This window comes from Gallus gallus, chromosome 38 (genome assembly GCF_016699485.2).
Source record: "Gallus gallus isolate bGalGal1 chromosome 38, bGalGal1.mat.broiler.GRCg7b, whole genome shotgun sequence".
Lineage (NCBI taxonomy): Eukaryota > Metazoa > Chordata > Aves > Galliformes > Phasianidae > Gallus > Gallus gallus.
In genome coordinates this window covers 451,796-477,181 of record NC_052569.1, presented here as the reverse complement: position 1 = coordinate 477,181, position 25,386 = coordinate 451,796, and the positions used below count along the sequence as shown (strand labels likewise).

Here is a 25,386-nt window from a genome sequence, read left to right as displayed (position 1 = left end):
TGCCCCATTGCATCCTGTACATGTGTATGATGGAATGTACATCTTGGGGGGGCTCTGTATATCTGGGGGGGGCTGTATATGATTTTGGGGGGGGTGTAATATATCTGGGGGTGTATATTATATATTTTGGGGGGGGCTGTGTAACATTTGGGGATGTACATAATTTGGGGGGGGCAATTCTGTATTATAATTGGAATTCATTATGTATTATATTCTGGGGGGGGAACCCATTTAATTTTGGGGGGGGTCCAAACATTAAATCTGAGGGGGGGGTGGGTTGGTGTACATTGTATTTTAGGCACTGTACATTATCTATGGGGGGGGGGGGGGTTCTCCTATTTGGGAGTCTGTACATTATGTTTTGGGGGCCTGTACATTATTTTGGGCTCTCATTTTTTGAGGGGGGGGGGGGGGCTGTGTATTTTGGGGGGGGCTGTATATTTTTTGGGGTCTGTACATTGTTTTTTTTTGGGGGGGGTCTCGTATTTGAGGTCTGTACATTGGTTTCATTGGTCTGTATATTATTCCAGGGTCCTCACATTTGGGGGTCTGTATATTATTTTGGGGGAGGGCTCATAATTGGGGGCTGTGTATTATACAGGGGAGCTGTATATTATATGGGGGGGGGCTGTACAGTGTGCTCGAGGTCTGTACATGAATTTTGGGGTCTGTACATTAAATTTGGGGGGGGGGCTGTACAGGGGGGGGTGTACAGCTGCTGTACAGAATTCAATCCCTTTTTTGTACGTTTCTTTCCAATAAAATGAAATCTGAGGAGCAGCAAAAACCCCATTTTTTCCTTTGGGGGGGGGGGGGGGGGGAGGGGGGCAATGAGGGAGGCAGGAATGGAAATAACATTTTATTGACCCAAAAAATGGAGGGGGGGGGGGAGGAAATGGAGGGGGGGGGGGGCTCAGCCAGGCCCCAGGCGCTCGACCACACCGCTGCCTTTGATCCCATCGAAGAAGAAAAAGTTGTTGTGGGGGGGGTCACGCTGGGACAGGGCCTGTGGGGACAGTTGGGGGGGTGGGTTTGTGGGGGTGGGGTAAATGGGTGCCCCCCTCCCCCCCCCACCCAAAGTTGTCCCCTACCTTGACCACCTCCTGGCCCAGGACACCCCCCACCACGGCGCAGACAGCAGCCATCTCCGAGAAGCAGTAGCTGAGGGGGGGGGGGGGGGGGGCATTTTTTAACCACTGGGGGGAACAATGAGACCTCCCCACCCCCCCCAATTTCCTTGGAGACAGTGGGACCTCAGCACGTGCCCACACACACCCTGTCCCCCCAGTTCCCATAGGGGCATTTTCCCAAACCATAGGTACGAGGTGACCCCCCCCCCTCCAATGAATTCCCATGGGGACCTCCTCCCCCCCCACCCCCCAAACGAATTCCCACAGGGCCCTCCCCACTCCCAAACCCCCACAGTGACAACAGGACCCCCCCCCCCCCGCCCTCTGACAAGGGCACTCTCCCAGCCCCATAGGGACCCTTCCCCACCCCTTAACAATGTGCCCCCCCCCCTCCCAAACCCCATAGGGGCAACAGGATCCCCCAAACCCCATAAGGACCCTTCCCCACCCCTTAAGAACAACATGACCTCCCCTGATTACCATAAGCACCCCACCCCCTCTCACCCCCAACCCCATAGGGGCAACAAGACCCTCCCCCAGGGACCCCAGGGACCCTTTCCTACCCCTTAGGAATAACATGACACCCCCATAGCCCCCCCTACAAGTCCCCATAGAGGCAAAAGGACCCCACTAAACCCCACAGGAGCACTTTCCCGGCCCTATAGGGGCAACATCACCTCTCCCCATCACCCCGAGGACCGCGGCGCCCCCCTCCCCCCCCCCCACGCACCCCACAAAGGTGTCAGGCAGTGCCCCGGCCCCCGGCTGCCCCCCCCGGATGCTCAGCAGCCGTGCGCAGTCCTCAGTGTAGTGCTGGGGTTGGGGGTCTCGTCCAGCATCGGTGCGGAACTGCAGCAGCACTGGGGGGGGGGGGGTTCAGGGGAGAAGTCAGCGCTGTGGGAGGGTCTGTGAGCCCCCCCAAACCCCTTGGGGATAAATATGGGGGTTGGGGCTGACCTTGGAGGAGGAAGAAGTCTGGGGAGGTGCGTTTGAGCGCTGCCTGCGCCTGCTCACTGCTCCAGTCCGGGTTCAGAGCATCCTTCAATGGGCAGAAGTGGATGCGCTGCAGGGGGGGAGGGGGGGGGGGGGGGGGGGGGTTAGTAACTAAATTAGGGCGGCTGAGACCCCATTCATGAGAGTTAGAGCCCATTTGGGGGGGGGTCTAGGGATCCAGACCCCTTTATGGGGGTCCCTTACCCCATTTCAGAGAGCTAGACCTCATTTTGGGGTACCAGGATGTAATACTGGGGTGCCAGCACCTGATTGAGGGGATCCAGACCACATTACGGGAGTCCCTGACCCCATTCTGGGATGCCAGCACTCGGTTTAGGGGATCCAGAATACCATTTTGGTGTACTGGGACCCCTATTTTGGGGGTGCTGGGACTCCCACTTGGAAATCCAGGCCCAAAAATGATGGAAATCCTACCCCCCCCCCCCCCCCCCCCAAAAGGAGGGAAATCCACACCCTAAATAGAGGGGAATCCCCCCCAAAATTGAGGGGAATCCTCTCCCAAAGTATAGGGAAATCCCCCCCAAAATTGAGGGGTATCCCCCCTCAAAATTGAGGGGAACCCCCCCCAAATGAGGGGAACCCCCCCCAAATGAGGGGAACCCCCCCCAAATGAGGGGAACCCCCCCCCCCTAAAACAGAGGGGAACCCCCCCCAAAACAGAGGGGAACCCCCCCCTAAAACAGAGGGGAACCCCCCCAGCCCCACCCTTCATTCTGGGCTAAAAACCAGCCATTTCCCCACCTTTTTCACCATGGTGGTCTCCGCAGCATCCAGCTTTGCCCTCTTGGCACCGGGTCCATCCTCCACCGCAGGGCTGTTGGCTTTGGCCACTTTGGTTTTCTCCCTGCAGCCCCCCATCAAAAAAAAACAAAAAAAAAACAACACCCAAATCCTCACCTCGCCATAAAAAAATAGAAGGCCGTTTCTATCCCCAAAATGGGGCTTTTTGGCCCCAGAAAACGCACTCCACGAAGTCGTGCTCCCCCAGGTCGGCGAAGGCGTAGCCGTGGTAGCCGAAGACGTCGCCGGCGAAGAACTTGATGCCATTCTGGTGGCAGATGTGGTCGATGCGCAGCATGGCGTCCCGAGAGCAGCACGTCACGCACACCTGCCCCCCCCCCCCTCGTTAGTGTTAATTAGCTTAATAGGCCCGGATGGACCCGGCCTCTCAGCCGCGAGCCTTTGATTGCATGCTTTCATCCTAATCTCAACCCTCAGTCCCACCCTTTAATCTGAATCCCAACCCTTCATCCCAATCCTTTCCCCTTAATTCCCCCTTTGATCCCACTCCTTAATCCCAATCCCGTAATCCCACCCCTTAATTCCAACTCCTTTCCCTTAATCCCACTCCTTAATCCCAATCTCGTCCCCTTAATCCTACTCTCTCCTTAATCCTCTTAATCCCACCCTTTAATCCAAATCCCAACCCTTAATCTCAATCCTTTCCCCTTAATCCCACTCCTTAATCCCAATCCCTTCCCCTTAATCCCAATCCCTTAATCTCACCCCTTAGTCTCAACCCCACCCCCTTAATCTCACCCCTTAATCCCAACCTTTAATCCCAGCCCCAACTTCTAACCCTTCCCCTTAATTCCTCCCCGTAATCCCAATGCGACCCCTTAATGCCAATCCCTTAAACACAGCCCGTAGTCTCAATGCAAACCCCTTAATCCCAATACCTTAACCCCACCCTTTAATCCCAATCCCTTCTATTTAATCCCAATTCCAATCCCTTAATCCAAACCCCTTAATCTCACCTCTTAATCCCAACCTTTAATATCAACTCCTTCCCCTTAATCCGTCTCGTAATCTCAATCTGACCCCTTAACCCCACCCCTTAATCCCAATCCCTTCGAGGCCCAGTCCCAATTCCAATCCCTCCTCCACCCACTCCTAGTCCCAGTCCCAATCCTTTTGAGGGCCAATCCCAGTCCCATTTCATAATCCCAATCCCTCTGGGGGCTCACTGGGACACCCCAGGTCAACCCCAGGATTTCGAGACCCTTTAGGAATCCTCTTAACACAAAAAAAAACGGGGCGAACCCCCCCAATTTTTGCACTCAGGTCCATCCCATAGCCTGCAGAGTAACCTCACCATCTGCACAGCGCTGCGTTGGGGTCTCCATGCCCCAACCCTCCCCCCCAAAACCCACCCAGGAGCCCTATAACCCCCAACAACGCTTCCCTTTGTCCCATTTTCCTCCCCAACCCCCCCCCCCCCCATTTTTGGGGCTCTCACAGCATCGAATTGGGTGAAGAAAGCTTCAGGTTTGCTCTCGACGTTCTCGGGGTCAGCCTTGACATCCACCATGGGGTTGAGGTTCTGTGCCCTCTCCAGCGATGCCTCGGCCCTATTGCGCCCCACAGAGCCAGCAGGGACCAGGAACTGCGCCCGCGTGTCCTCAGGGGACACCTAAATGGGGAGAAATAAGGACATTTTGGGGTTACCCCTAAGGAGATAGAGCCCAGGAGGGGGAAAAATGGGGATTCTGGGAAGCAAAAAGCACTCCTGGGCCCCCAAAATGGAACGATTTCCACCTTGAGGTACCCCAAAATGGAGGAATTTCCCCCAAAAGAGTGTTTCTGGGAGCAGTGGGTTTGGATGCCCCAAAATGTAAGATGTTCTACCTGTAGGTGACCCAAAATGGAGGGTTACCAAAAACAAAGTGATCTCCTCCTTTAGGTGTGACCCAAAACTGAAGGGGAAATCACTAAGCAGCATTGTTTGGAATTGGGTTAGGTGTACCGAAACCAGAACTATTTCCCCCAAAAGAGCATTTTCAGGGGAAAAAAAAAAAGGGTTTAAACCCCCCAAAATTGAACAGTTTCCCTCAAAAGAGCACTTTTTTGGGGAAAAAAAGGGTTTAAATACCCCAAAACAGAACATTTTCCCCTTCAGGTGCCCCAAAACTGCTCCTTTCCCCCTCAAAAAAAACATTTTTTTTCCTAGCAGTTCATTCAGGTGCCCCCAAAGGCCCCGATTTCCCTGTTTTTCACCCCAAAAAGCCCCTACCTGGTGGTGGTCCAGCATGGTGAGCGCCCGCACCCCTGCCAGGATGAGGTTCTTGGCCACCTCTGCACCGAGACCACGCAGCCCCACCAGCAGCACACGAGATGCCCGCAGCCTTCGGATAACAGGATTTGGGGGAAAAACATAAATTGGGGCAGCAGGAGAGGGTCACACTGAAAATTCACTACAAAACAGCATTTCTGCCCTGAATTTTGACTAAGATCTCCAAGTTTGCATGGTTGGAAGGGTCCCAATCCTATCCCCTAAACCTCAATCCCAGTAATTCCCAACCTCCCTTCAATTCCTAACCCCCATCCCTTCTAACCCCAACTCCCTCTTCAAATCTCAATCCCAATCCCTATAAATCCCATCTCCTAAATCCCAATAATTGCCAACCCCACTTCAAATTTCAGTACCTATTCATCCCAGTACCCCATAGAACCCCAAGAAGGCCCCACAAGCCCCATAAGAAACCCCCAAAAGTTCATATAGAGCGCCCTCACAACCCACAGGGCCCCTATAACACTACCCAACTTCTTCACACACCCCCACCAGCCCCATCCACTGACCACAGAGCTCTCCAGGACCCCCCTAAAAGCCCCCACAGGGAACAATCCCAGCCCCCTTCATCCCCCCATCCTCCCAATTCTGGTCCCCCAGCTGCTACAGTCCCTATAAATCCAAACACCCCCATCAAACCCCCCAGGCCCCTTTTAAACCCCACCCCCCAGGCCCCTCAGAGGCCATAACACTCCTCAGGTCCACTATAAAGATCCCCACAGTTTCTATAGCCCCCCGAAATCCTCTCCAAAGCCCTTCACACAGCCCATAAGTCCACCATAAAGACCCCCAGACCTTCTATAGCCCTCTGAACCCGCACCCAGAGCCCCACACAGCCAAGAGCCCCCATAAAGACCCCCAGAGCCTTTTAAAGCCCCCCAAAGCCCTCCCCCAGAGCCCCTCACAGCCCATAGAGCCTCCCAAAGCCCCCCAAGAGCCTTCTATAGCCCCTCAAATCCCCCCCCAAAGCCTCTCACAGCCCATAGGTCCCCCATAAAGACCCCCAGACCTTCTGTAGCCCCCCCCAAGCCTCCCAGGAACCTTCCACAGCCCCCAAAGCCCCCCCAGGAACCTCTCACAGCCCACAGGTCCCCCATAAAGACCCCCAGACCCTCTATAGCCCCCCAAAGTCCTCCCCAAGAGCCACTCACAGCCCATAGGCCCCCCATAAGGACCCCCAGAGCCCTCTACAGCCCCCCAAAAGCCCCCCACAGAGCCCCCTAAAGCCCACATAGCCCCCATAGCACCCCCAATCCCCCCTACGCCCCCCACAACCGCCCCTCCAAAGGCCTCACAGAGCCTCTAACCCCTCCACGACCCTCCCCCACTCCCGACTCCCCCCCCCATCGCCCTCCCCCCGCACCGTTTCTGGGCCTCCAGCCCCCACAGACGGATCTGACGGTCGTACTGCGCCGCCTCCTCCTCGCTGATGCCGCCGGGCCCCCCCTCCCCTTCCTCTTTCTCCACCATTTCTCTCTCTGCCGCCGCTGCCGTTCTCCTCACAGCGCTCGGGACTTTCCGCCACCCCTCGGTATCTTCCGGTCCCCTTCGGTTCCCTCCGCTTCCCTTCGGAACTTTCCGTTACTCCTCCCGCGCGCTTCGGAATTTTCCGTCACCCCCTCAGTATCTTCCGGTACCATTCGGCTCTCTTCGCTACCTCTCGGTACTTTCCGTCAACCTTCGCTATCTCTCGGGACTTTCCGCTATTCCTCGGCTCCTCCCGTCCCGCCCTTTATTTTTCTCCGCCCCTACTTCGGTTCCGTTCGGCTTTCTCCGCCCCCCACCTCAGTGTCCTCCGCTCTTCCTTCAGTTTTCTCCGCCCCTACTTCGGCATTCTCCGCCCTCCCTTCGTCTCTCTCCGCCCCGACTTCGTCAGTCCCCGCCCTCCCTTCGTGCTTTTCCGCCTCCGCTCGGCCCTTCCCACCCCCCCTCAGGGCGCCGCCGGCCGCCATTTTGTGCGCGCGTCCCGCAAGGGGGGGGGGGCAACCACAGCGCCGTACAGTGACTGTTGCACCCCCCACACAACCCCCCTCCCCTCCCCCCCTCTTCTTCCCCCCCCCCCCTTCCATATCCGTGAATTCACCCCCTCCAATGGCCGTGGAGAACCCGAGTGTCCCCCCCGCCGCCGCCGCGTCCCCCCCCAGCCCGCACGCCGCCCCCCCACCTCCTGAGGGCGGGGGCTGCAGCCTCCCCCGGGCGCCGCCGCTCCACGTTCAGCACGGCCCGGACGAAAGGTCCCGTAACCGCCGAGGGCCGGGGGGGGCTCCTGGATGGGGGGGGGAGGAGGAGGGAGGAGGAGGGAGGGGGAGGTGGGTTGGGGAGTTGGGGGAGGTGGGGGGGGATTGGGGTTGAGGGGGGTGAAGGGGGGGGGAAGAGGTTGAGGTGAGGGAAGGGGGGGTAAAAGATGAGGGGCGGGCTGAGGGGAGAGAGTGGGGCCTAAAGGGAGAGGTGGGGGGGGGCAAAGGTTGAGGTGAAGGGGGATGGGGGATGGGTAGGGTTGAGGTGAGGGAGATCGGGGGGTCCTAAAGGTTGAGGTGAGGGAGATGGGGGGGTCCTAATGGTTAAGGTGGGGGGGGGGGGGGGGGCAAAGGTTGAGGGAGGGGGGGGTCCTGAAGGTAGAGGTGAGGGAGATAGGGAGGTCCTAATGGTTAAGGTGGTGGGGGGGGTCTTCTTGGTTAAGGGGGGGGGTGAGGGGCAAAGGTTGAGGTGAGGGAAGAGGGGGGGGTCCTAAAGGTTCAGGTGAGGGGGGAGGGGAGGGGGAAGTAGATGTTGAGGTAAGGAGGGATGGGGGGAGTCCTTAGGGTTGAGTTGAGGGGGATAGGGGGGGTCATAATGGTTAAGGTGAGGGGGGGGATAGAGGTTGAGGTGAGGGAGATGGGGGGGGGGGAGCAAAGGTTGAGGGGGGGGGGGGGGAGGGCAGAGGTTGAGCTGAGGGAGATATGGGGCTCCTAATGGTTAAGGTGGGGGGGGGGGGGCGAAGGTTGAGGTAAAGGGAGTTGAGGGGGGGTAGAGGTTGAGGTGAGGGAGATGGGGGGTCTTAATGGTTAAGGGGGAGGGGGGGGCAAAGGTTTAGTGGGGGAGTGGGGGGTCCTAAAGGTTCAGGTGAGGTGGGGGGGGACAAAGGTTGAGGTGAGAGAGATTGGGGGGTCCTAACGGTTAAGGTGGGGGAGGGGGGGTTTAAAGGTTGAGGTGAGGGAAGAGGGGGCCTAATGGTTAAGGTTGGGGGGGGGTGGTGGAGGTTGAGGTCAAGAGAGATGGGGGGGGGGCAAAGATTAAGGTGAGGGAAGGGGCTGGGAGTCCTAATGGTTGAGGTAAGGGGGGGGGGGGGGGTGTCATAAAGGTTAAGATAGGGAGGGCTTAGAGGTTTGGGTGGGGGGGAGGCAAGGCTTGAAGTGAAAGGAATGGGGAGGGGGCAAAGATTGAGCTAAAAGGAGTCTGGGGGGGTGATCTGAAAGGTACAGGAAGGGGGGGGGGGGGTCGGTCCTGAAGGTTGAGGTTTAATTGGAGGGGTCCTAAAGGTTGAGGGTTTGGTGGGGGTTCTTTAAGGTTAAAGGGGGGGGGCAGGAGGATTGGGGTGAAGGGGGGGGTTAAAGCTTATGGTAAGGGGGAGGGGGACACAAACAGGCAGTGGGGGGGGGGGGGGCAGAGGCAGGGAACCCAGGAGCCAATTGGGGGAGGGGGAGGGGGGGGATAGGGGCAATTAACGGTGTTCCTAAAGAGTTAATGGTTAATGAAGGTCCCCCTGTGTGCAGCCTCAAGCACTGATAACCCCCACACTGTTGTCCCCCCCCACCCCCCCCCCCCTCCCGGAAGAAAAACCCAACACTATTTTTCCACTTTTTTCCCCTCCCAAATCACCTCATTGAGGCTTTACGGTGATTAATTGGGTTTTCCTTAATGAGCTGCAGGCAATTATTCCACTTTCGAGGGGGGGGGGGGGGGGAGTGATTGGGGATGACCCCAAATGATGCAGTAACAAAATGTTGCCCTTTTTCCCCCCTTTTCTCCCCAAATTGAACCCCAAGATGTCTTCAGGCGAGGAGCTGGCACCGAAAATAGCTGAAAACCCTCAGTTTTGCCCCAAAAAACTGCAAGTATTGAGCAGGAAAGTGAGCAAAGCACACAGTTCTGCCCCAGAATGTGCCTGCAATGCGAACACTGCTGGGAGGTGACGTGGACAAAAAAAGGGCAAAAAGGCCAAAAAGAGGAAAAAAGTGGCTTGAAAATTGTGGTGAAATGGGGAAAAAAAAGTGAGAAAAATGTTAAAGTGGAAGAAATGTCCCCAAAAAGTGGTGGAAATGGTCAAAAAAGGGGACAGAAAGGTGCTAAAAAGGACAAAAATGTCCCCATAAAAGTGAGAAAAATGACCAAAAAGTGACCAAGAAAAGGGGGAAAAACGGTAAAAAAAGGGGGGGAAAAGAGACCCCAAAAAGGGACAAAATGGGGGAAGATTAGCAAAAACATGACAAAATATCCCCCAAAATGGGCAGAAAATGTCCAAAAAAGTGACAGAAGTGGTCAAAAATGGCAAAAAAAATGGGACAAAAGTGTCCAAAAAAGTGACAAAAACAGTCAAAAATGGCCAAAAAATGGGACAAAGTGTCCAAAAAAGTGAGAAAAAGGGGGAAAAAGTGACAAAAAGGCCCGAAGTGTCCAAAAGTGCCCCCAAAAAATGGGACAAAAATGTGCAGAAAAAAAGTGAGAAAAAGGCCAAAGGGAAAGTGACAAAAAGTGACCAAAATGGCCAAAAAAGTGACAAAAAGGTCCAAAAAAAAGTGAAAAAATGTCCAAAAAAAAAAAAGTGAGAAAATGTCGGAAGTGCCAAAAAAGGCCAAAAAAGTGCCAAAATGGCCAAGAAAGTGCCAAAAAAGGCTGAAAAAAGTGCCAAAATGTCCAAGAAAAAAGTCACCAAAGGGCCCCAAAGTGACCAAAAAACATCCAAAAAGGCCCCAAATCCCCCAAAAGTTCCATTTCCTCCCCCCCTCCCCCCCCAAGTTTGCCCCGTGACCCAAATTTGTGTTTATTTTGCCAGTTTTTATTGTTTTTTTTAATTATAGTTCCTTTTTTTTTTTTTTTTTTTTCAGTTCTTTCCCCTTTTTTGGGGCCGTTTGGGCCCTGTTTGCTTTTACCCCAAAGTGCCCAATTTGCCCCCAACTGCAGCCCCTAAAAGTGCCCATTTTGCCCCAAATCAAAGTGGACGATTTTCCTCTCAGCCCCAAAAGGGAGAAGATCCCCCCCCCCCCCCCCCCAAAATGGACAATATCCCCTAAAATTGGTGGATTTCCCCTAAAATTGGGCAATTTTCCCCAAATCCCCAAAGTGGAGAATTTCCTCTGATCCCAAAAGTGGGAATTTTTCCCTTAAAATTGGGGGATTTCCCTTAAAATTGGGCAATTTCCCCTAAAATTGGGCCGTTTCCCCCCAAGCCCCCAAAGTGGAGGATTTCCTCTGATCCCAAAAATGAGGAAAATTGCCCCAAATCCCCCAAAAGTGGGGAATTTCCCCCAAATCCCCAAAGCGGAGGATTTCCTCTGATCCCAAAAGTGGGAATTTTTCCCCTAAAAGTGCAGAATTTCCCCCCAAATCGTGAGGGAATCTTCCTCTGATCCCAAAAACCGAGGAAAATTGCCCCAAATCCCCCCCAAATTGGGGAATTTCCCCTAAATTTGGGGGATTTCCCCTAAAATTGGACAATTTTCCCCGTATCCCCAAAGTGGAGAATTTTTTCTGAGCCCCAAAATGGGGAAGATTGCCCCAAATCCCCCCGAAGTGGAGAATTTCCCCTAAATTTCCCATAATATTGAGGCATTTCCCCCAAATCCCCAAAGTGGAGAATTTCCTCTGATCCCAAAAGTGGGGAAAATTGCCCCAAATCCTCAAAGTGGGGAATTTAGAAGCCCTATATGTGTTGTATGGGGGGGGGTGGGGATAAAAGAGAGACATATAGGAACCTTATATACGTTCTATAGGATATATATATAGGGAAAGGAGATTTATGTAGGAACCCTATACGTGTTCTCTAGGGGGAGTGTAGGTAAAGGAGGACCCTATAGAAACCCTATATGTGTTTTATAGTGGGAGTATAGGTAAAGGAGGGCCCCATAGAAACCCTATTTGTGTCCTGCAGTGGAAGTATAGGTAAAGGAGGGCCCTATAGAAACCCTGTATGTGTCCTACAGTGGGAGTAGAGATGAAGGAGGGCCCTATAGAAACCCTATCTGTGTTCTCTAGGGTGGATATAGGGAAAGGAGGACCATATAGAAACCTTGTACGCGTTCTATAGGACGGTATAGGTAAAGGAGAGCCATATAGAAACCCTGTCTGTGTCCTATAGTGGGAGTATAGGTAAAAGGGGGCCCTATAGAAACCCTATCTGTGTTCTCTAGGGTGGATGTAGGGAAAAAAAGGATCATACAGAAGCCATATGTGTGTCTTGTAGGGTGGGTATGGGCAAGGGAGGACCATATAGAAACCCTACACGTGTTTTGTGGGGAAGATAGAGATAAGGGAAGACCATATAGGAACTTTATATGTGTCTTGTAGGGAGTTATAGGTAAAGGCAGGCCATATAGGAACCCTGTATGTGTTGTGTCGGGTGTTGGTAGGTAAAGGAGAGCCATATAGGAACCCTATAGGCGTCTTGTAGGAGTGTTGTAGGTAAAGGAGGGCCATATAGGAACCTTACATGTGTGTTGTAGGGGTGTTGTAGGTAAAGGAGGGCCATATAGGAATCCTATATATGTCTTGTGGAATGGGTATGGGCGGAGGGCCATATAGGAACTCTATATGGGTCCTGTAGGGTGGATATAGGGATTTAGGTAAAGGAGGGCCATATAGAAAGCATATATGTGCCCTGTAGGGTGGGTGTAAGTTATAAAAGGACCATATATAAACCATATATGTTTTACAGGGTGGGTATACGTGTAGGAGGCCCTGTAGAAGCCATGTATACATCCCATAATGCAACTATAAGTCGAAGAGGACCCTTTAGGGGCTCCATAGGGTGGGTATGGGTGCAGGAGGCCCTATAGGACCCACTGCTATGCCCCATATAGAGGCTATAGGTGGAGTTCTGGGGGAGCTCCCCCCAGTTTTTTCCTATTTTATCACACAGTCCTCAGGGAGTGTTGCCCCCTGGAGGACCCAGGGCTGATTGATTAATTAGTTAATTAATGAACAGCTGCCTGCTAATGAGCTCAGTCATCTTCCAGGTGCTTTCCTGCTGCCTTTTGGGGGGCTTTTAGGGCCTTTTTGGGGGCCATTTCTGCGCCGCCACTGATGTTGCCCACCCTGTAATTAGGTCAGGGCCACCCAAACGAGCTCAGGGTTAATTAGCACTCATCCCAAGCACAGCAAATTGGGGAAGTGAGGGTCAAATCCTATGGCTTCAAGCAAGTGGTGCCAAGAACTGGAGATGTGGGGTGGATTTCTGCCACTTTGGGGCGGGTTCCTGCCACCTTCAGGTGCATTTCTGCCTTTTGCAGCAGGTTTCTCCTTTGTTTTGTCGTTTTTAACCTTCTTTGGGCAGATGTTTGTCTTTTTTGGGGGGCGTATTCTGCCATCTTGCAACGGATTTTCACCCTTTCAGAGCAAATTTTCCCCCTCTTTGCAGTATTCCAACCCCCCCCCCCCCCACGTCCAACCCCGTCCCATTGCTGTCAGGGTTTACATTCTGCATCCACCTCTGTGCCATATTCAGCCCAGCTCTGCTGGCTGGGAGCAGGATTTAGGGCTGGGGTTGGGTTTTGGGGTCAGGGTTGGGGTCTTCAGGTTGGGTTCTGGGGTTATGGTTGGGTTTTGGGGTCATGATTTAAGGCTGGGGTCAGGTTTGGGGTTGGGTTTAAGGCCAGGGTTGGGTTTTGGAGGTAGAATTTAAGACCAGGGCTGGGTTTAGGTTTAGGGTTGAGTTTTAGGGACAGCATATAAAGCCAGGGTTGGGTTTTTGGGTCAGTACTGGCTTGTAAGGTCTGATATTAAGGCCAGGCTCAGGTCTTAGGGCCCAAATTTAAGGCCAGGGTGGTATTTTAGGGTCAGATAAAGCCAGGCTCCGGTTTTAGGATCACACATATGTTTGAAGGCTGAGGTCACGTTTCAGGGCCAGAACTTGAGGCCAAGGTCAAGTTGGACCTACAGTCCTTAGAGCACAGCCCCGTGTTGAGCCCGTGGGCCCCTTTTCACCCCACAGGGAGGATGGCGAGCTGGAGGAGGGCGAGCTGGAGGACGATGGTGCTGAGGAGACCCCGGAGCCGCGGCCCACGCGGAGCCGTAGGGAGAAGGGCGAACGGCACGGCAGCGACTCGGATGGAGAGCGGTCGCACCGGCGCGGCAAGCGCAAGCGGCGCAAGGAGCGTGAGAAGGAGAAGAGGAGAGCCAAGAAGAAGAGGAAATCCAAGCACAAGGTGAGCGGGGCCTCGGAAGTGCCCTTCGTGGGTCCCTACGTCTTTGAAAATGCCCTTTGTGGGTCCCTACGTCTTCGAAAATGCCCTTTGTAGGTCCCCATGTCCTCAAAAATGCCCTTTGTGGGTTCCTGTGTCTTCCAGTAGGGCGTTCATGGGTCCCTGTATCTTCAGAAATGCCCTTTGTGGGTTCCTGTGTCTTCAGAAATGGCATTCATGGGTCCCTACGTCTTCAGAAATGCCTTTGTAGGTCTCCAAGTCCTCAAAAATGCCCTTCATGGGTTTCTTTGCGTTCAGAAATGCCCTTTGTGGGTCCTTGTCTCCTACAAAATACAGTTCATGGGTCCTCATGTCTTCAAAAATTACACTCGTAGGTCACTGTGTCCTCAAAAATGCCCTTTATGGGTCTATATGTCCTCAAAAATGCCCATTATGGGTCTCTACGTCTTCAAAATTGCCATTCGTGGGTCCCTTGGTCCTCAAAATGCCATAAAAAGGGGAGTGGGGGGTTCAGATTCTGCACGAAGTTGCCTCATTCCATGCTTGGGGTTCATGGTAATGAAGGCCTCGTTGAACACGATTGGAATTCCCCCAAACAAACGTTTGGTTAAATGGAACTGGGGTTCCTAAAATGAAGGCTTTCCCCTAAAATGATTTGGTCAGAGGAAATGGATGTTCTTAAAGTGGAGTTCCCAAAACAAAGCTTGGGATGAATGAAATTGGAGTTCCTCAAACAAAATGTGGTTGAACGCAATGGGAGATTTCCCCTTGAATGAAGATTTGATGTAAGGAGAACCGGGGTCCTAAAAACCAAAGGTTTCCTATAAAAGTACCCCAAAAAGCCAAGAATTAGGGCTGATGTGTGGTTCCCTTGTAGCGACACGCCTCCTCCAGCGATGATTTCTCCGATGACAGCGATGACTCCGACTTCAGCCCCGGAGAGAAGGGGGGGCACCGCCGGTACCGGGACTACAGCCCCCCCTACGTCCCTGTGAGTAGCAGGAGGATGGCCTGTGGGCCCCCAAAAATGGGGAAATTGGGGGTTGTGTCATTAAAAGGGTCTCAGAGAGGTTCCCAGTGGGATCCCAAAACTGGTCCTGATGAGATCCCACCACCGTTCCTAAAGGGATCCCCAAACTGCTCCCAATGGGGATCCCACCATCGTTCCCAATGGGGATCCCAGCCCCGTTCCCATTGGGATCCCACCATCGTTCCCATTGGGATCCCACCCCCATCCCCAATGGGATCCCAGCCCCGTTCCCATTCTTCGTCTCCCCCCACAGCCCCACCAGCCCTACTCCTCCTCTCACAACGCCCCGATGCAGAAGAAGCCATACTCCAAGATGGAACCCAAAGGCTACGGCTCCTACGAGGACTACGAGGCCGAAGAGTACGGCCGCTACGAGGGGGAGGAGGATGAGGATGGGCCGAAGGACGACTACGACGACTTCACCAAAGAGCTGAACCAGTACCGACGGGCGAAGGAGGGATCACACCGGGGCCGAGGTACCAGAGCTTTGGGGGCTGAAATCTCCCCTTTTTGGTACATTGGGACTGGAAAAAAACACCCAATTCCATACCCAGACCTCACCCTGTGTCCCGCTGTCCCAATTTTCATCATTTTTGAGCCAAAATCTGCCACAATCCATCAACTCTTAATGTCACTGTTTACCCAAACCCCGCTCTGAGCCCCACTGCCCCAATATTCATCACTTTGGGTTGAAATGTGCCACAATCCATCAACAGCTTAAACCCCAGTTCCATACCCCAAACCTCACCCTGAGCCCCACTGCTCCGCTTTTCATCACTTTGGGTTGAAATCGACCAGAATCTGCAACTCACAACAATGAAAAGTGATGCCCCCATTCCTTCCCCAGGTGGCCGTGGCCGTGGCCGTGGGTTCCGGGGCCGTGGCCGGGGCTGCATGCGGGGTGGCCGAGGAATGGGAAGGGGTAATCGTGGCCGGGGCCGAGGGGATCACATGGAGGATGAGGAGGAGATGTACGAGGAGGAGATGGAGGTGAGTGGTGGGGATGGGGATCTGAGAGGCTGGGAGGGTTGGGAGTTATGGGAACGGAGGTGAAAGGGATTGGGATGAGGTGAAAACGGATGGGAATGGGGTGGAAAGAGATGGAATGGGGCAAAGAGTGCTGGGTATGGGAGATAGAAGGGATGGGGGGGTGGTGAAAAGGGATGGGATGGGATGAAAAAGGATGGAATAGGGCAAAATGTGCTGGGAATGGAGGTAAAAGGGATGGAAGGGTGTGGAAATGGATAGGAGTGGAGAAGAGGGAATGGGAATGGGGCTGAAAGGGATGGGATGGGGGGATAAAAGTGCTGGAATTGGTTGCAAAAAGGGATAGGAATGAGGCTGAAAGCCATGGGAATGGGGATAGAAGCTCTGGGATTAGAGCTGAAAGCACTGGGATGAGGCTGACACCCTTGGGATTGGGATTAAAGCTCTGGGATTGGGATTAAAGCTCTGGGATTGGGGATAGAAACTCGGGAATGGGATAGAAGTTCAATACTGGGGATGAAGGTTTTGGTATGAAGCTCTGGAGATGGAGATGGGAGCTCAGGAAAGGGGGCTGAATGCTCCGGGATTGGGACTGAAAGCTTTGGGATTGGGGATAGAAGTTCAGGAATGGGGATAAGAGCTCTGGGGTTGGGATTAAAGCTCTGGCATCGCCGCACCCTGCAGTACGGTGACCCCGAGGATCCCGGCGGCCCCGATGATGACTACGATGACTACAAGGAGCCTGGCCAGTACCGCCGCAACAAGGACGGCAGAGGACGTGGTGAGCACCCACCCACCCCCTGCCAACCCACCCCCCCTTTGAGCACCACTGTGGATCTGACAGCCCTTTTTCCCCTCTGTTTTTAGGCTTAAATCGGGGTCGGGGCCGCGGTCCCAGGGGCAGAGGGAACAAAGGGATGGGCCGAGGCCGTGGCCGTGGTAGGATGGCCAAGGGCAGCGCCATGAACGACGACGACGATTACTATGATGAGGACATGGTGAGAAATGAATGCATGTTTAATCATTGCCACGTTGCTTTGCACTGTGTCCATCCAGCTGCCATCCAGGAGCGGGGTGGAGGGGGGGGGTGGGGGGCCAGCTGTCCATAAAATGATCCCATGGGGTCCAAAGGTACGCAAGGAGGGATAATTCCTCTCTGCATTGCCCACAGTTCGTCCTTCTTGTGCTGTGTTTCATCTTCCACCTTCTGTGTTTCTCACTTCTCGTGTTCCCATTTCTCCCACGTTCCATATTTCCCATCAATCCCATATTTCACGTTCCATACTTTTCATATATTTCATATTTCACACCCATATTTCCCATATGTCTCATATTTCATATCCGTATTTCCCATACATCCCATACTTCCCATAATTGTGTTCCATATATCCCACATTGCCCATATTTTATGTTTCATATTTCCCACATCCCACATCCCCCACACCCCCCACACTTCCCCCTATTTCCCATTCTCTGCTGCCATACCCCACAATCGCCTTCCTGCCCCATTTTTGTGCCTTTTTGCCCACTGATGCACATTGCTCCCACTTCTCCCCTCCTTTCCTGACCCCCCCAGGATGGTGGAGGTGGGAATTACCGCCGCGGGGACCACGACAAATCCCACCCCCCTGCAGACAAGAAGGGCAAAGTCATCTGCAAGTACTTCGTGGAGGGTCGCTGCACCTGGGTGAGCCCCAAACCCACAGCACTCACCCTTCTCTCCCCCAAATCCACCTCTGTAACCCCTCACTTCTCCCAAACCCACCCCTACAGCACCCAATTTCCCCAAAATCTCTCTCTGTAGCACCTCATTGCCCCCAAATCCACCTCTATAGCACCCAATTCCCCCCAAATTCTCTGCTGCAGTCCTTTCCTTACCCCAAATCCACCTCCGTAGCACCTCATTTCCCCCAAATACATCTCTGTAACACCTTACTTCCCCCATATTCTCTGCACTAATCCCTTCTTTACCCCAAATCCACCTCTATAACCCCTCATTTCCCCCCAGGTCCACCTCTGTAACACCCTATTTCTCTAAATTCTCTGTCATAATCCCTCCTTTACTCCAAACCCACTGGTATAATGACTTGTTTTCCCCAAATCCTCCTCTCTAACACCCAATTTCCCCCAGATTCCCTGCTGCAATCCTTTCCTTACCCCAGATCCATCCAATAACCCCTCATTTCCCCCAAATCCACCTCTAAAATGCCCCATTTCCCCTCAGTCCACCCTTTTACCCCTCATTTCCCCCTACTCCTTCTCTCTAACACCTCATTTCCCCCAAAATTCACCCAATAACCCTTCATTTCCTCCCCAATCCCACCTCTGAAATACCCATTTTCTCCCAAATAGTCATTAACTCCCCATTTCCCCCAAATTCACCTTTATAATACCCCATTTCCCCCAAATTCACCTTTATAATACCCCATTTCCCCCCAGATCCGTCTCTATCACCCACATTTCCCCCAAATCCACCATTTAACCCCTGATTTCACCCAAATCTACCTCGATAATTTCCCATTTCCTCCCGGAATCCAGCCCTGGAATGCCCCGTTCCCCCCCACATCCACCCTTTCACCCCTCGTTTCCCCCAAATCCTCCTCTGTAACAGCTCATTTCCCCCCAGATCCATCTCTATAACACCCTATTCCTCCAAGTTCTCTGCCATAATCTCTTCCGTGCCCCAAATCCACCTCTATGACCCCTCATCCCCCAAATCCATCTCTGTAACACCCCGTTTCCCCCCAAATGCCCCGCTGTAATCCCTTCTTTACCCCAAACCCACTGCTACAGTGACTTGTTCCCCCCCCATCCACCTCTATAACACCCCATTCCCCCCCCCCCCCCGGTACACCTCTATAACAACTCATTTCCCCCAAATCTAATGCCACAACACCTCATTTCCCCCAAATACACCTTTCTAATGCTTCACTTCCCCCAAATCCACAGCACTAAGATGATTCTCACCAAACCCAACGCTTTCGCACCCAACTTCCCCCCAATCCACTGCTTCACCCCCTCACTCCCCCCATATCCCCCACACCAACGCCTGGGGGGGGTTTATTGGGGGTGAATTTTTGTGCCCTTTTCCCACTGTTCCCCCCCTTCCCCTCCTCCAGGGTGAGCACTGCAACTTCAGCCACGACATTGAGCTGCCGAAAAAGAGAGAACTCTGCAAGTTCTACATCACCGGGTACTGCGCACGGGCAGAGAACTGCCCCTACATGCATGATATCCTTTGGGAACGGTGGCAGAAACAGGGCAGGACAGCAAGGAGAGTGCCCAAAAGCCAAAAGGAACAGCCAGAAAGAGGGCAAAAAAGGCAGGAGGAGGCAAAAAAGGCAGGAGGAGGCAAAAAAAAAAGGCGAAAGGAGAGCAAAAAAAGGCAAAAGGAGAGCAAGAAAAAGAGCAAAAGGTGGTTTGGGGGGATTCTGGCCCAATTCTGGCACAGTTTGGGGGGATTCTGGCCCAATTCTGGCACAGTTTGGGGGGATTCTAGCCCAATTCTGGCACAGTTTGGGGGGATTCTAGCCCAATTTTGGCATAGCGGGCACCAAAAATGCCACATTTTGAACTTCGGATCCATTAGAAATGAGGTTTATATACTGCCAGTGGAATGGGATGGGGTTGGGGGGGTGATTCTAGCCCAGTTTTGGCACAGTTTGGGCTGATAACACCCAAATTTTGGCACGTTTGGGTTAATTGCAGTCAAACGTTGGTATAAAAACACCATTTTTTGAGCTTCCGTTCCTAAAAAATTGAGGTTTTTGGCCACCGGTGCTGATGGAATTGGGTTTTTTGGGGTGATTTGGACACCCCAATCCCACTCCCTGAGGCCCATTGTGCCCCCCCCCCCCCCCCCCATTAACCTCTCCCTAATGACCTCCTCCTTAATGAGCTCACGTGACTTCCCCTGCAAGCTCTTCCACACCACAGGCAACTGCATCAATGGTGATGACTGCATGTTCTCCCACGCACCGCTGACCGAGGAGACACGAGAGCTGCTGGACAAGGTACCAAACCACCCCCCCTCCAAGACAACACCATCCTCATTTCCCCCTCCTCCCCCCAAAATCCTTTCCCCTCCCCCAAAAAAACCTCACTCTTTCCCTTTGCAGATGCTCCAGGACGATGCGGAAGCGGGTGCTGAGGATGAGAAAGAAGTGGAGGAGCTGAAGAAACAAGGCATCAACCCGCTGCCCAAACCCCCCCCCGGCGTGGGGCTGCTCCCCACTCCCCCCAGACCCCCCGCTCCCCCCTCCCCCAATGGCAGGGCCATGCCTGGAGGTCCCCCCGTGCCCCCCATGCCCCCTCCAGGGCCGCAGATGCCACCCCCCATGCACGAACCGCTGTCCCCCCAGCAGCAGGAGATGTATAAGAAGATCCCATCTCTCTTTGAGATCGTGGTGCGGCCCACAGGGCAGCTGGCTGAGAAACTGGGGGTCAGGTGGGTGCCCCCCCCCCCCCCCACCCTCAAACCCACTTTGGGGGTTTTGGAGGGGGAGATGGGAGTTTCAGGTGGGAAACTGAAGGGTTTAGGGGTGGGAAATGAGGATTTGGGGGTCAGAAAATGGGGGTTTAGGGGTAGAAATGGGCATCTGGGAAGGAATAATTTGGGGCTGGGGAGGAAAGTGGGAGTCTGGGGGGGAAATGGAGGGTTTGGAGGGGGGAATTGGGTTTATTTGGGGGGACACTGGGAATTTGAAGGGATAGGTTGGGGGTTTGGGGTGGGGAAACGGGGGTTTTGGGAGCAAACATGGGGACTTGGGGGGAGGAAATGAGGTCTGGGGGAGAAGATGGAGATTTTTGTGGGCAGAAAATGGGGTTTTGCATAGAAAAATCTGGATTTGAGTGGGAAAATGGGGGTTTGGAGGGGAAGGTGGGGGTCTGTGGAGGAAAGATGGTGTGTCAGTGGGGGGCAGATGGAGGTTTGGAGGGTAAAAATGGGGGTTTGGTGGCAGGAGTGGGAATTTTGGGTGGGAAAATGGGGGTTTTGGTTGGAAACGTGGGGACTTGAGTGGGAGGAAATAGGGATTTGGGATGGAAAACGGGTCTGAAGTGGAAGGATGGGAATTTCGGGTGGGGAAACTGGAGGTTTGGGTGGGAAAATGAGGATCTGGGGGAGAAAAGGAGGATTTTAGGGATATCGATGCCTTCCAGATGCATACATCTTCTCTTGAAGGCACCCAGGAGTGGGAAAAGGAGGATTTGGGGATGAAAAATGGGGGTTGTGGGGGACGTTGCTTTGCTTTAAGCTGCGTTTTCTCCCCTTGCAGGCACCCAGGGCCCCCTCCACCCCGCTTCCCTGGTCCTGGAGGACCCCCAGGCCCCATGGGCGGCCCCATGCACCCGGACATGCACCCCGACATGCACCCTGACATGCATCCTGATATGCACCCCGATATGCACCCCGATATGCACCCCGACATGCATCCTGATATGCATCCCGACATGCATCCTGACATGCACCCCGACATGCACCCCGATATGCATCCTGATATGCACCCCGACATGCACCCTGACATGCACCCCGACATGCGTCGTGATATGCACCCCGACATGCACCCCGACATGCCCATGGGGCCGGGCCCCCCCATGATGCCCTACAGCCCCGAGGGGTCCCCCCATGGTGCCCTCCTGCCCCCCGGTGCTGCCCCCCCGCAGGGCTACTATGATGGATTCTACGGACCCCCCCCCGGAGGGGATGGAGATGGAGCACGGAGCCATGGGGGGGCCGGGTATGTGTGCCCCAATCTGGGGCTTTTTGGCCCCAAATCCACCTCTATAACCCCTCATCTCCCCCACATCTCTCTCTATGACCCCTCATTTCCCCTCAGATACCCCCCTTCACCCTATAACTCTCCATTTCCCCCATACCCACCCCCAAAACACCCCTTTTTACCCCCAAATCCACCCTATAACTCCACATTTCCCCCATACCCACCCCCAAAACACCCCTTTCCCTCCCCCAATCCACTCAATAACCCCTCATTTCCCCCATACCCACCCCCCAAAACACCCCTTTTTACCCCCAAATCCACCCTATAACTCCCCATTTCCCCCCATATCCACCCCCAACTCATCTCCCCTCAATCCACCCCCGTGTAATCCCCCCCCCCCCCCCCCCCAAATACACACACCCTCACCCTCTCCCTCTCCCCACAGACCCCTATGCCCCATACGAGGACATGGAAGTACCCCCCCCAGGCGGCCGCCTGTACCCAGACCCCCCCCCAGAGCACGACCCCGAGGATCCCCCCCCCGTCCCCGAATTCCTCCCCTCTGCACAGCGTGCTCTGTTCCTCCGCATCCGTCACAAGCAGCGCGAGGAAGAGGAGAGGGCACGAAGGCTGGCAGAGGGGGGGCGGCCCGAGCGGGACCCCGAGGAGGGTGAGTGGGGTCTGAGGGAGTTGGTGGGGCTTTTAAGGGGATGGGGTGGGGGGGCACGCTGCTTTTTGGGGGGTGTTTGGGAGGAATCTGAGCTGTGAGGGGTGGGAGGTTCTGGGGTGGGCTCAGGGGGTGTTCTGATGATAAATGGGGAGGATGTCGGGGTTTTGGGGGGGGGGTTGGGGGTGGGTTTGAGGAGTTCAGAGGGGGTTGGGTTGGGGGGGGGGGGCACTGGATTTTAGGTTTGGTTGGGGGGAAATTGGAGCCATTTTGGGAACAAATGCGAGGGGAGGGGGATGGTTTATGGGTTCCTTAAGGGAGATTGGAGCTGCTTTTTGGGGGGGGTGGTCAGGGTTTTGGGGTGGGTTTGGGGAGTTCAGGGAAGGACGGGGGGGGCAGTGGATTTTGGGTTTAGTTGGGGGGGAATTTGAGCCATTTTGGGGTGAGTTAGGGGATGAATTGGGGGGGCACTGCATTTTGAGGTGGGTTTGGGGCCATGGGAGCAATGGGGGGTGGCTTTGGGGTGGGATAGTTGGGGGGGCAGTGGATTTTGGGGTGGGTTTGGGGCCACTGGAGCACTTTGAGGTTCATTTGGTGAAACAGGATCTCTTTGGGATTGGGGGGTCACCGGATTTTGGGCTTCATTTGATGACATTTGCCCCCCCCCCCCCCCCCCCCATTAACACCCCCTGATGCCCCCCCCAGGTGACGCTGCCCTGTGGTACTCCAGCGACGAGGATGAGGGCGGCAGCGTCTCGTCCATCCTGCGCACCCTCAGGCAGCAGAGCGGCACTTTGGGGCCACCCCACCCCTCTATGGGGCCGCCTCCCGGCTCTATGGGGCCGCCCCACACCGCAGACCCCCGGCTGCAGAAAGCAGCAGCGTCGGGGGGTGGGGGGCGGCCGGCGGACCCCCGGCTGCGCGACCCCCGCTTGGCCCGGCACACCAAAACCGAGCCTCCTACCCCTAAAACGGAGCCGGATTACCCCAAAACGGACCCCAATTACCCCAAAACGGAGCCGGATTATCCCAAAACGGAAGCGGATTATCCCAAGGCGGACCCCCACAACCCCAAAACGGACCCTTCTCACCTTAAAACCGACCCCCTCCTCCCCAAACCCGAGGACGACGCCGACCCCGAGCGCTCGCTGCGGGACCGCCCCGCCGTCATCCCTTTGGAGCCCCCCCCGGGCCATTCTCCGCGGGACCCCCGCTGTCACCGGCCCCGATTCGTCCCCCCTCCTCGGGACGTCACCCTCACCAAACCCCCCTTCGCCCGCATGGTGCTGTGGAGCCCCGAGGATCTCCTCCCGCTGCCCATCCCCGTGCAGGACGTCTCCGTGACCCCCAGCTGCGACCCCCGGCTGCTGCACCGCGCCGACCCCCGGCACCGCGCCGCCACCGCCGACCCCGGGGGCGGCTTATCAACAGACCCCCCCTCCAAGCTGCCCGATTTCGAGCTCCTATCCCGCATCCTCCAGACGGTGAGCGCCGGCGGAGGCGACAAAACCGACCCGACGGCCGACCGAACCGCGGCGGTCTCCAACGATGCGCTCTCCGCCGACGCCTTCCCGACTCCCGCCGAGCACAAAGCGAGCGGCACCGACCGCCCCAGCGACCCCCGGGTGCGCAAACCCCCATCGGACCCCCGGCTGCAGAAAGCTCTGCCCAAAGCCTCGGAGCACGGCGAGGCCGGCGAGGATGCGGGCGACGCCGCGGGCGACGCCGGTGCCCCCTTGGCGCCCTACGACCCGCGGCTGAGCCGTGGGGCAGCGCAGAGCCGCGTGCTGAGCGCTATCAGTCTGTACGACCCCCGGGCACCGCCGGGCGGTGACGGCGCGGTGGGACGTGGGAAGGAGCAGCCCTACAGCCGGCGCTCACCGCTGGCGCAGGCGGAACAGCCGGCGCAGGATCGGTACAACAGCTACAACCGGCCCAGGCCCAGGGGGACGGCTGGGAACAGCGGGGGGGCCGAGGGGGGCGCGGGGGGGGATGAGACGGACAGCACCGCGTCGCTCAAGGATGTCTTCAAGGGTTTCGACCCCACGGCGTCGCCCTTTGGGCAGTAGTGGGGGGGTGGGGGGGGGGGTTGGGTGTCGGCGGAGGTTTGGTGTGAGTGGGGTTGGGGGTGAGGCTGAAAGAGGGGGGGGAAGGGGGGGGTGGGATGAAGGAGAGCGTGGGGTGGTGGGGATGGGGGGTGAGGGGGGTTGGGGTGAGGAGGAGGGGTTTGTGTGGGGCGTGGGGGGAATGGTGGTGGATGGTGGGGAGTGTGGGAGAGAGGGGTGGAAGAGCAAAAGGGGGAAATGAGGCCAAAATGGGGGGAGATGACCCCAAATGGGGGGGAACACAAAAAGTTGGGAGAATAACCCAAAATGTGGGGGGGAAAAAACACAGATTGTGGGGGAAATGACCCAAAATGGGAGGAAATAACCCCAAAAGGTGGGGAAATAACCCAAAATGGCCCCCAAAACCCCCTGAATGCCCCCCAGAACGCACCCCAAATTCCCCAAAATGGCCCAAATGCCCCCACATTCCCCAGAATTCCCCCCAAATGCCCCCAGTGGCCCCAAAATACCCCAGAATGGCCCCAAATGCCCAAAATGGCCCCCAAATGGTCCCAAAATGACCCCAAAATACCTCAGAATGGCTCCAAATGCCCAAAATGGCTCCCAAATGGTCCCGAAATTCCCCCACGGTGCCCCCAGAATACCCCAAAATGGCCCCAAATTGCCCCAGAATGGCCCCAAATGCCCTCAAATTACTCTAAAATGACCCCAAAATGCCCCCCAAATGCTCCAAAATACCCCAGAACGCCCCAAAAAGGCCCCCCGAAATGCCCCACAACGCCCCCAAAATACCACAAAATGCCCCCCAAAAGTTCCCCAAAATACCCCACGTGGCCCCAACGGACCCCCAAAATGCCCCCCAAATGGCCATCACTGCCAGGAACCGATGGCTTCCGCTCTCCCACCCACCAGCAAAACCGGGTGAAATTCCACCAATTTTGGGCAATTTGGGCCAAAACGGCTCCTGTCCAACCCCCGCATCCCCCCCCCCCCCCATAAAAAAGTGTTTAAAAAGGTGAAATTGGGCCAAAAAATGGCACTTTTGGGTGCGCTCCTCCCCTCCGCCTGTACAAAAGTTGCGCTTTTTTGTAAAATATCCCCATTTTTACACACAAAAAAAAAACCCCAAAATCGGCGTTTTTTGGTTTTTTTCGGTGTTTTTTTTTTTTTTTTCTTTTTCCTTTGGCAAAGCTTGAAGCGGATTTTGGCTTTTTGGAGTTGTAATAAATTGTAAATAGCGCCGCCCTTTTTGGGTCCATTTCGGCTCCTTTTGGGGTCTGTGGCGGTGGGGGAAAGTGGTGGGTTT

At 55.1% G+C, this 25,386-nt stretch overlaps 2 protein-coding genes across 2 annotated transcripts in view; one reads left to right on the top strand and one right to left on the bottom strand.

Moving 5' to 3' along the window:
- The window catches only part of CCDC9 (coiled-coil domain containing 9), a 28,376-nt gene extending 21,634 nt beyond the window's left edge, over positions 1 to 6,742 (bottom strand). Inside the window, 8 exon segments of the mRNA XM_046905077.1 lie at positions 1,092 to 1,161; positions 1,861 to 1,990; positions 2,088 to 2,193; positions 2,886 to 2,988; positions 3,110 to 3,252; positions 4,384 to 4,557; positions 5,158 to 5,269; positions 6,578 to 6,742. Of these exon segments, the coding sequence (XP_046761033.1) occupies positions 1,092 to 1,161; positions 1,861 to 1,990; positions 2,088 to 2,193; positions 2,886 to 2,988; positions 3,110 to 3,252; positions 4,384 to 4,557; positions 5,158 to 5,269; positions 6,578 to 6,684 (945 nt within the window). The 5' untranslated portion in view covers positions 6,685 to 6,742.
- ZC3H4 (zinc finger CCCH-type containing 4) lies at positions 6,622 to 24,098 on the top strand. Its single transcript, XM_025144468.3, is given in 15 exon segments — positions 6,622 to 7,448; positions 13,400 to 13,613; positions 14,488 to 14,601; positions 14,894 to 15,116; positions 15,488 to 15,630; positions 16,312 to 16,408; positions 16,495 to 16,625; positions 17,204 to 17,314; positions 18,747 to 18,858; positions 19,531 to 19,640; positions 19,746 to 20,074; positions 20,904 to 21,315; positions 21,317 to 21,365; positions 21,793 to 22,017; positions 22,720 to 24,098. Coding segments are annotated over 15 exon segments (3,777 nt in total). The 5' UTR covers positions 6,622 to 7,305; the 3' UTR covers positions 24,084 to 24,098.
- Positions 24,099 to 25,386: the final 1,288 nt, after the last annotated feature.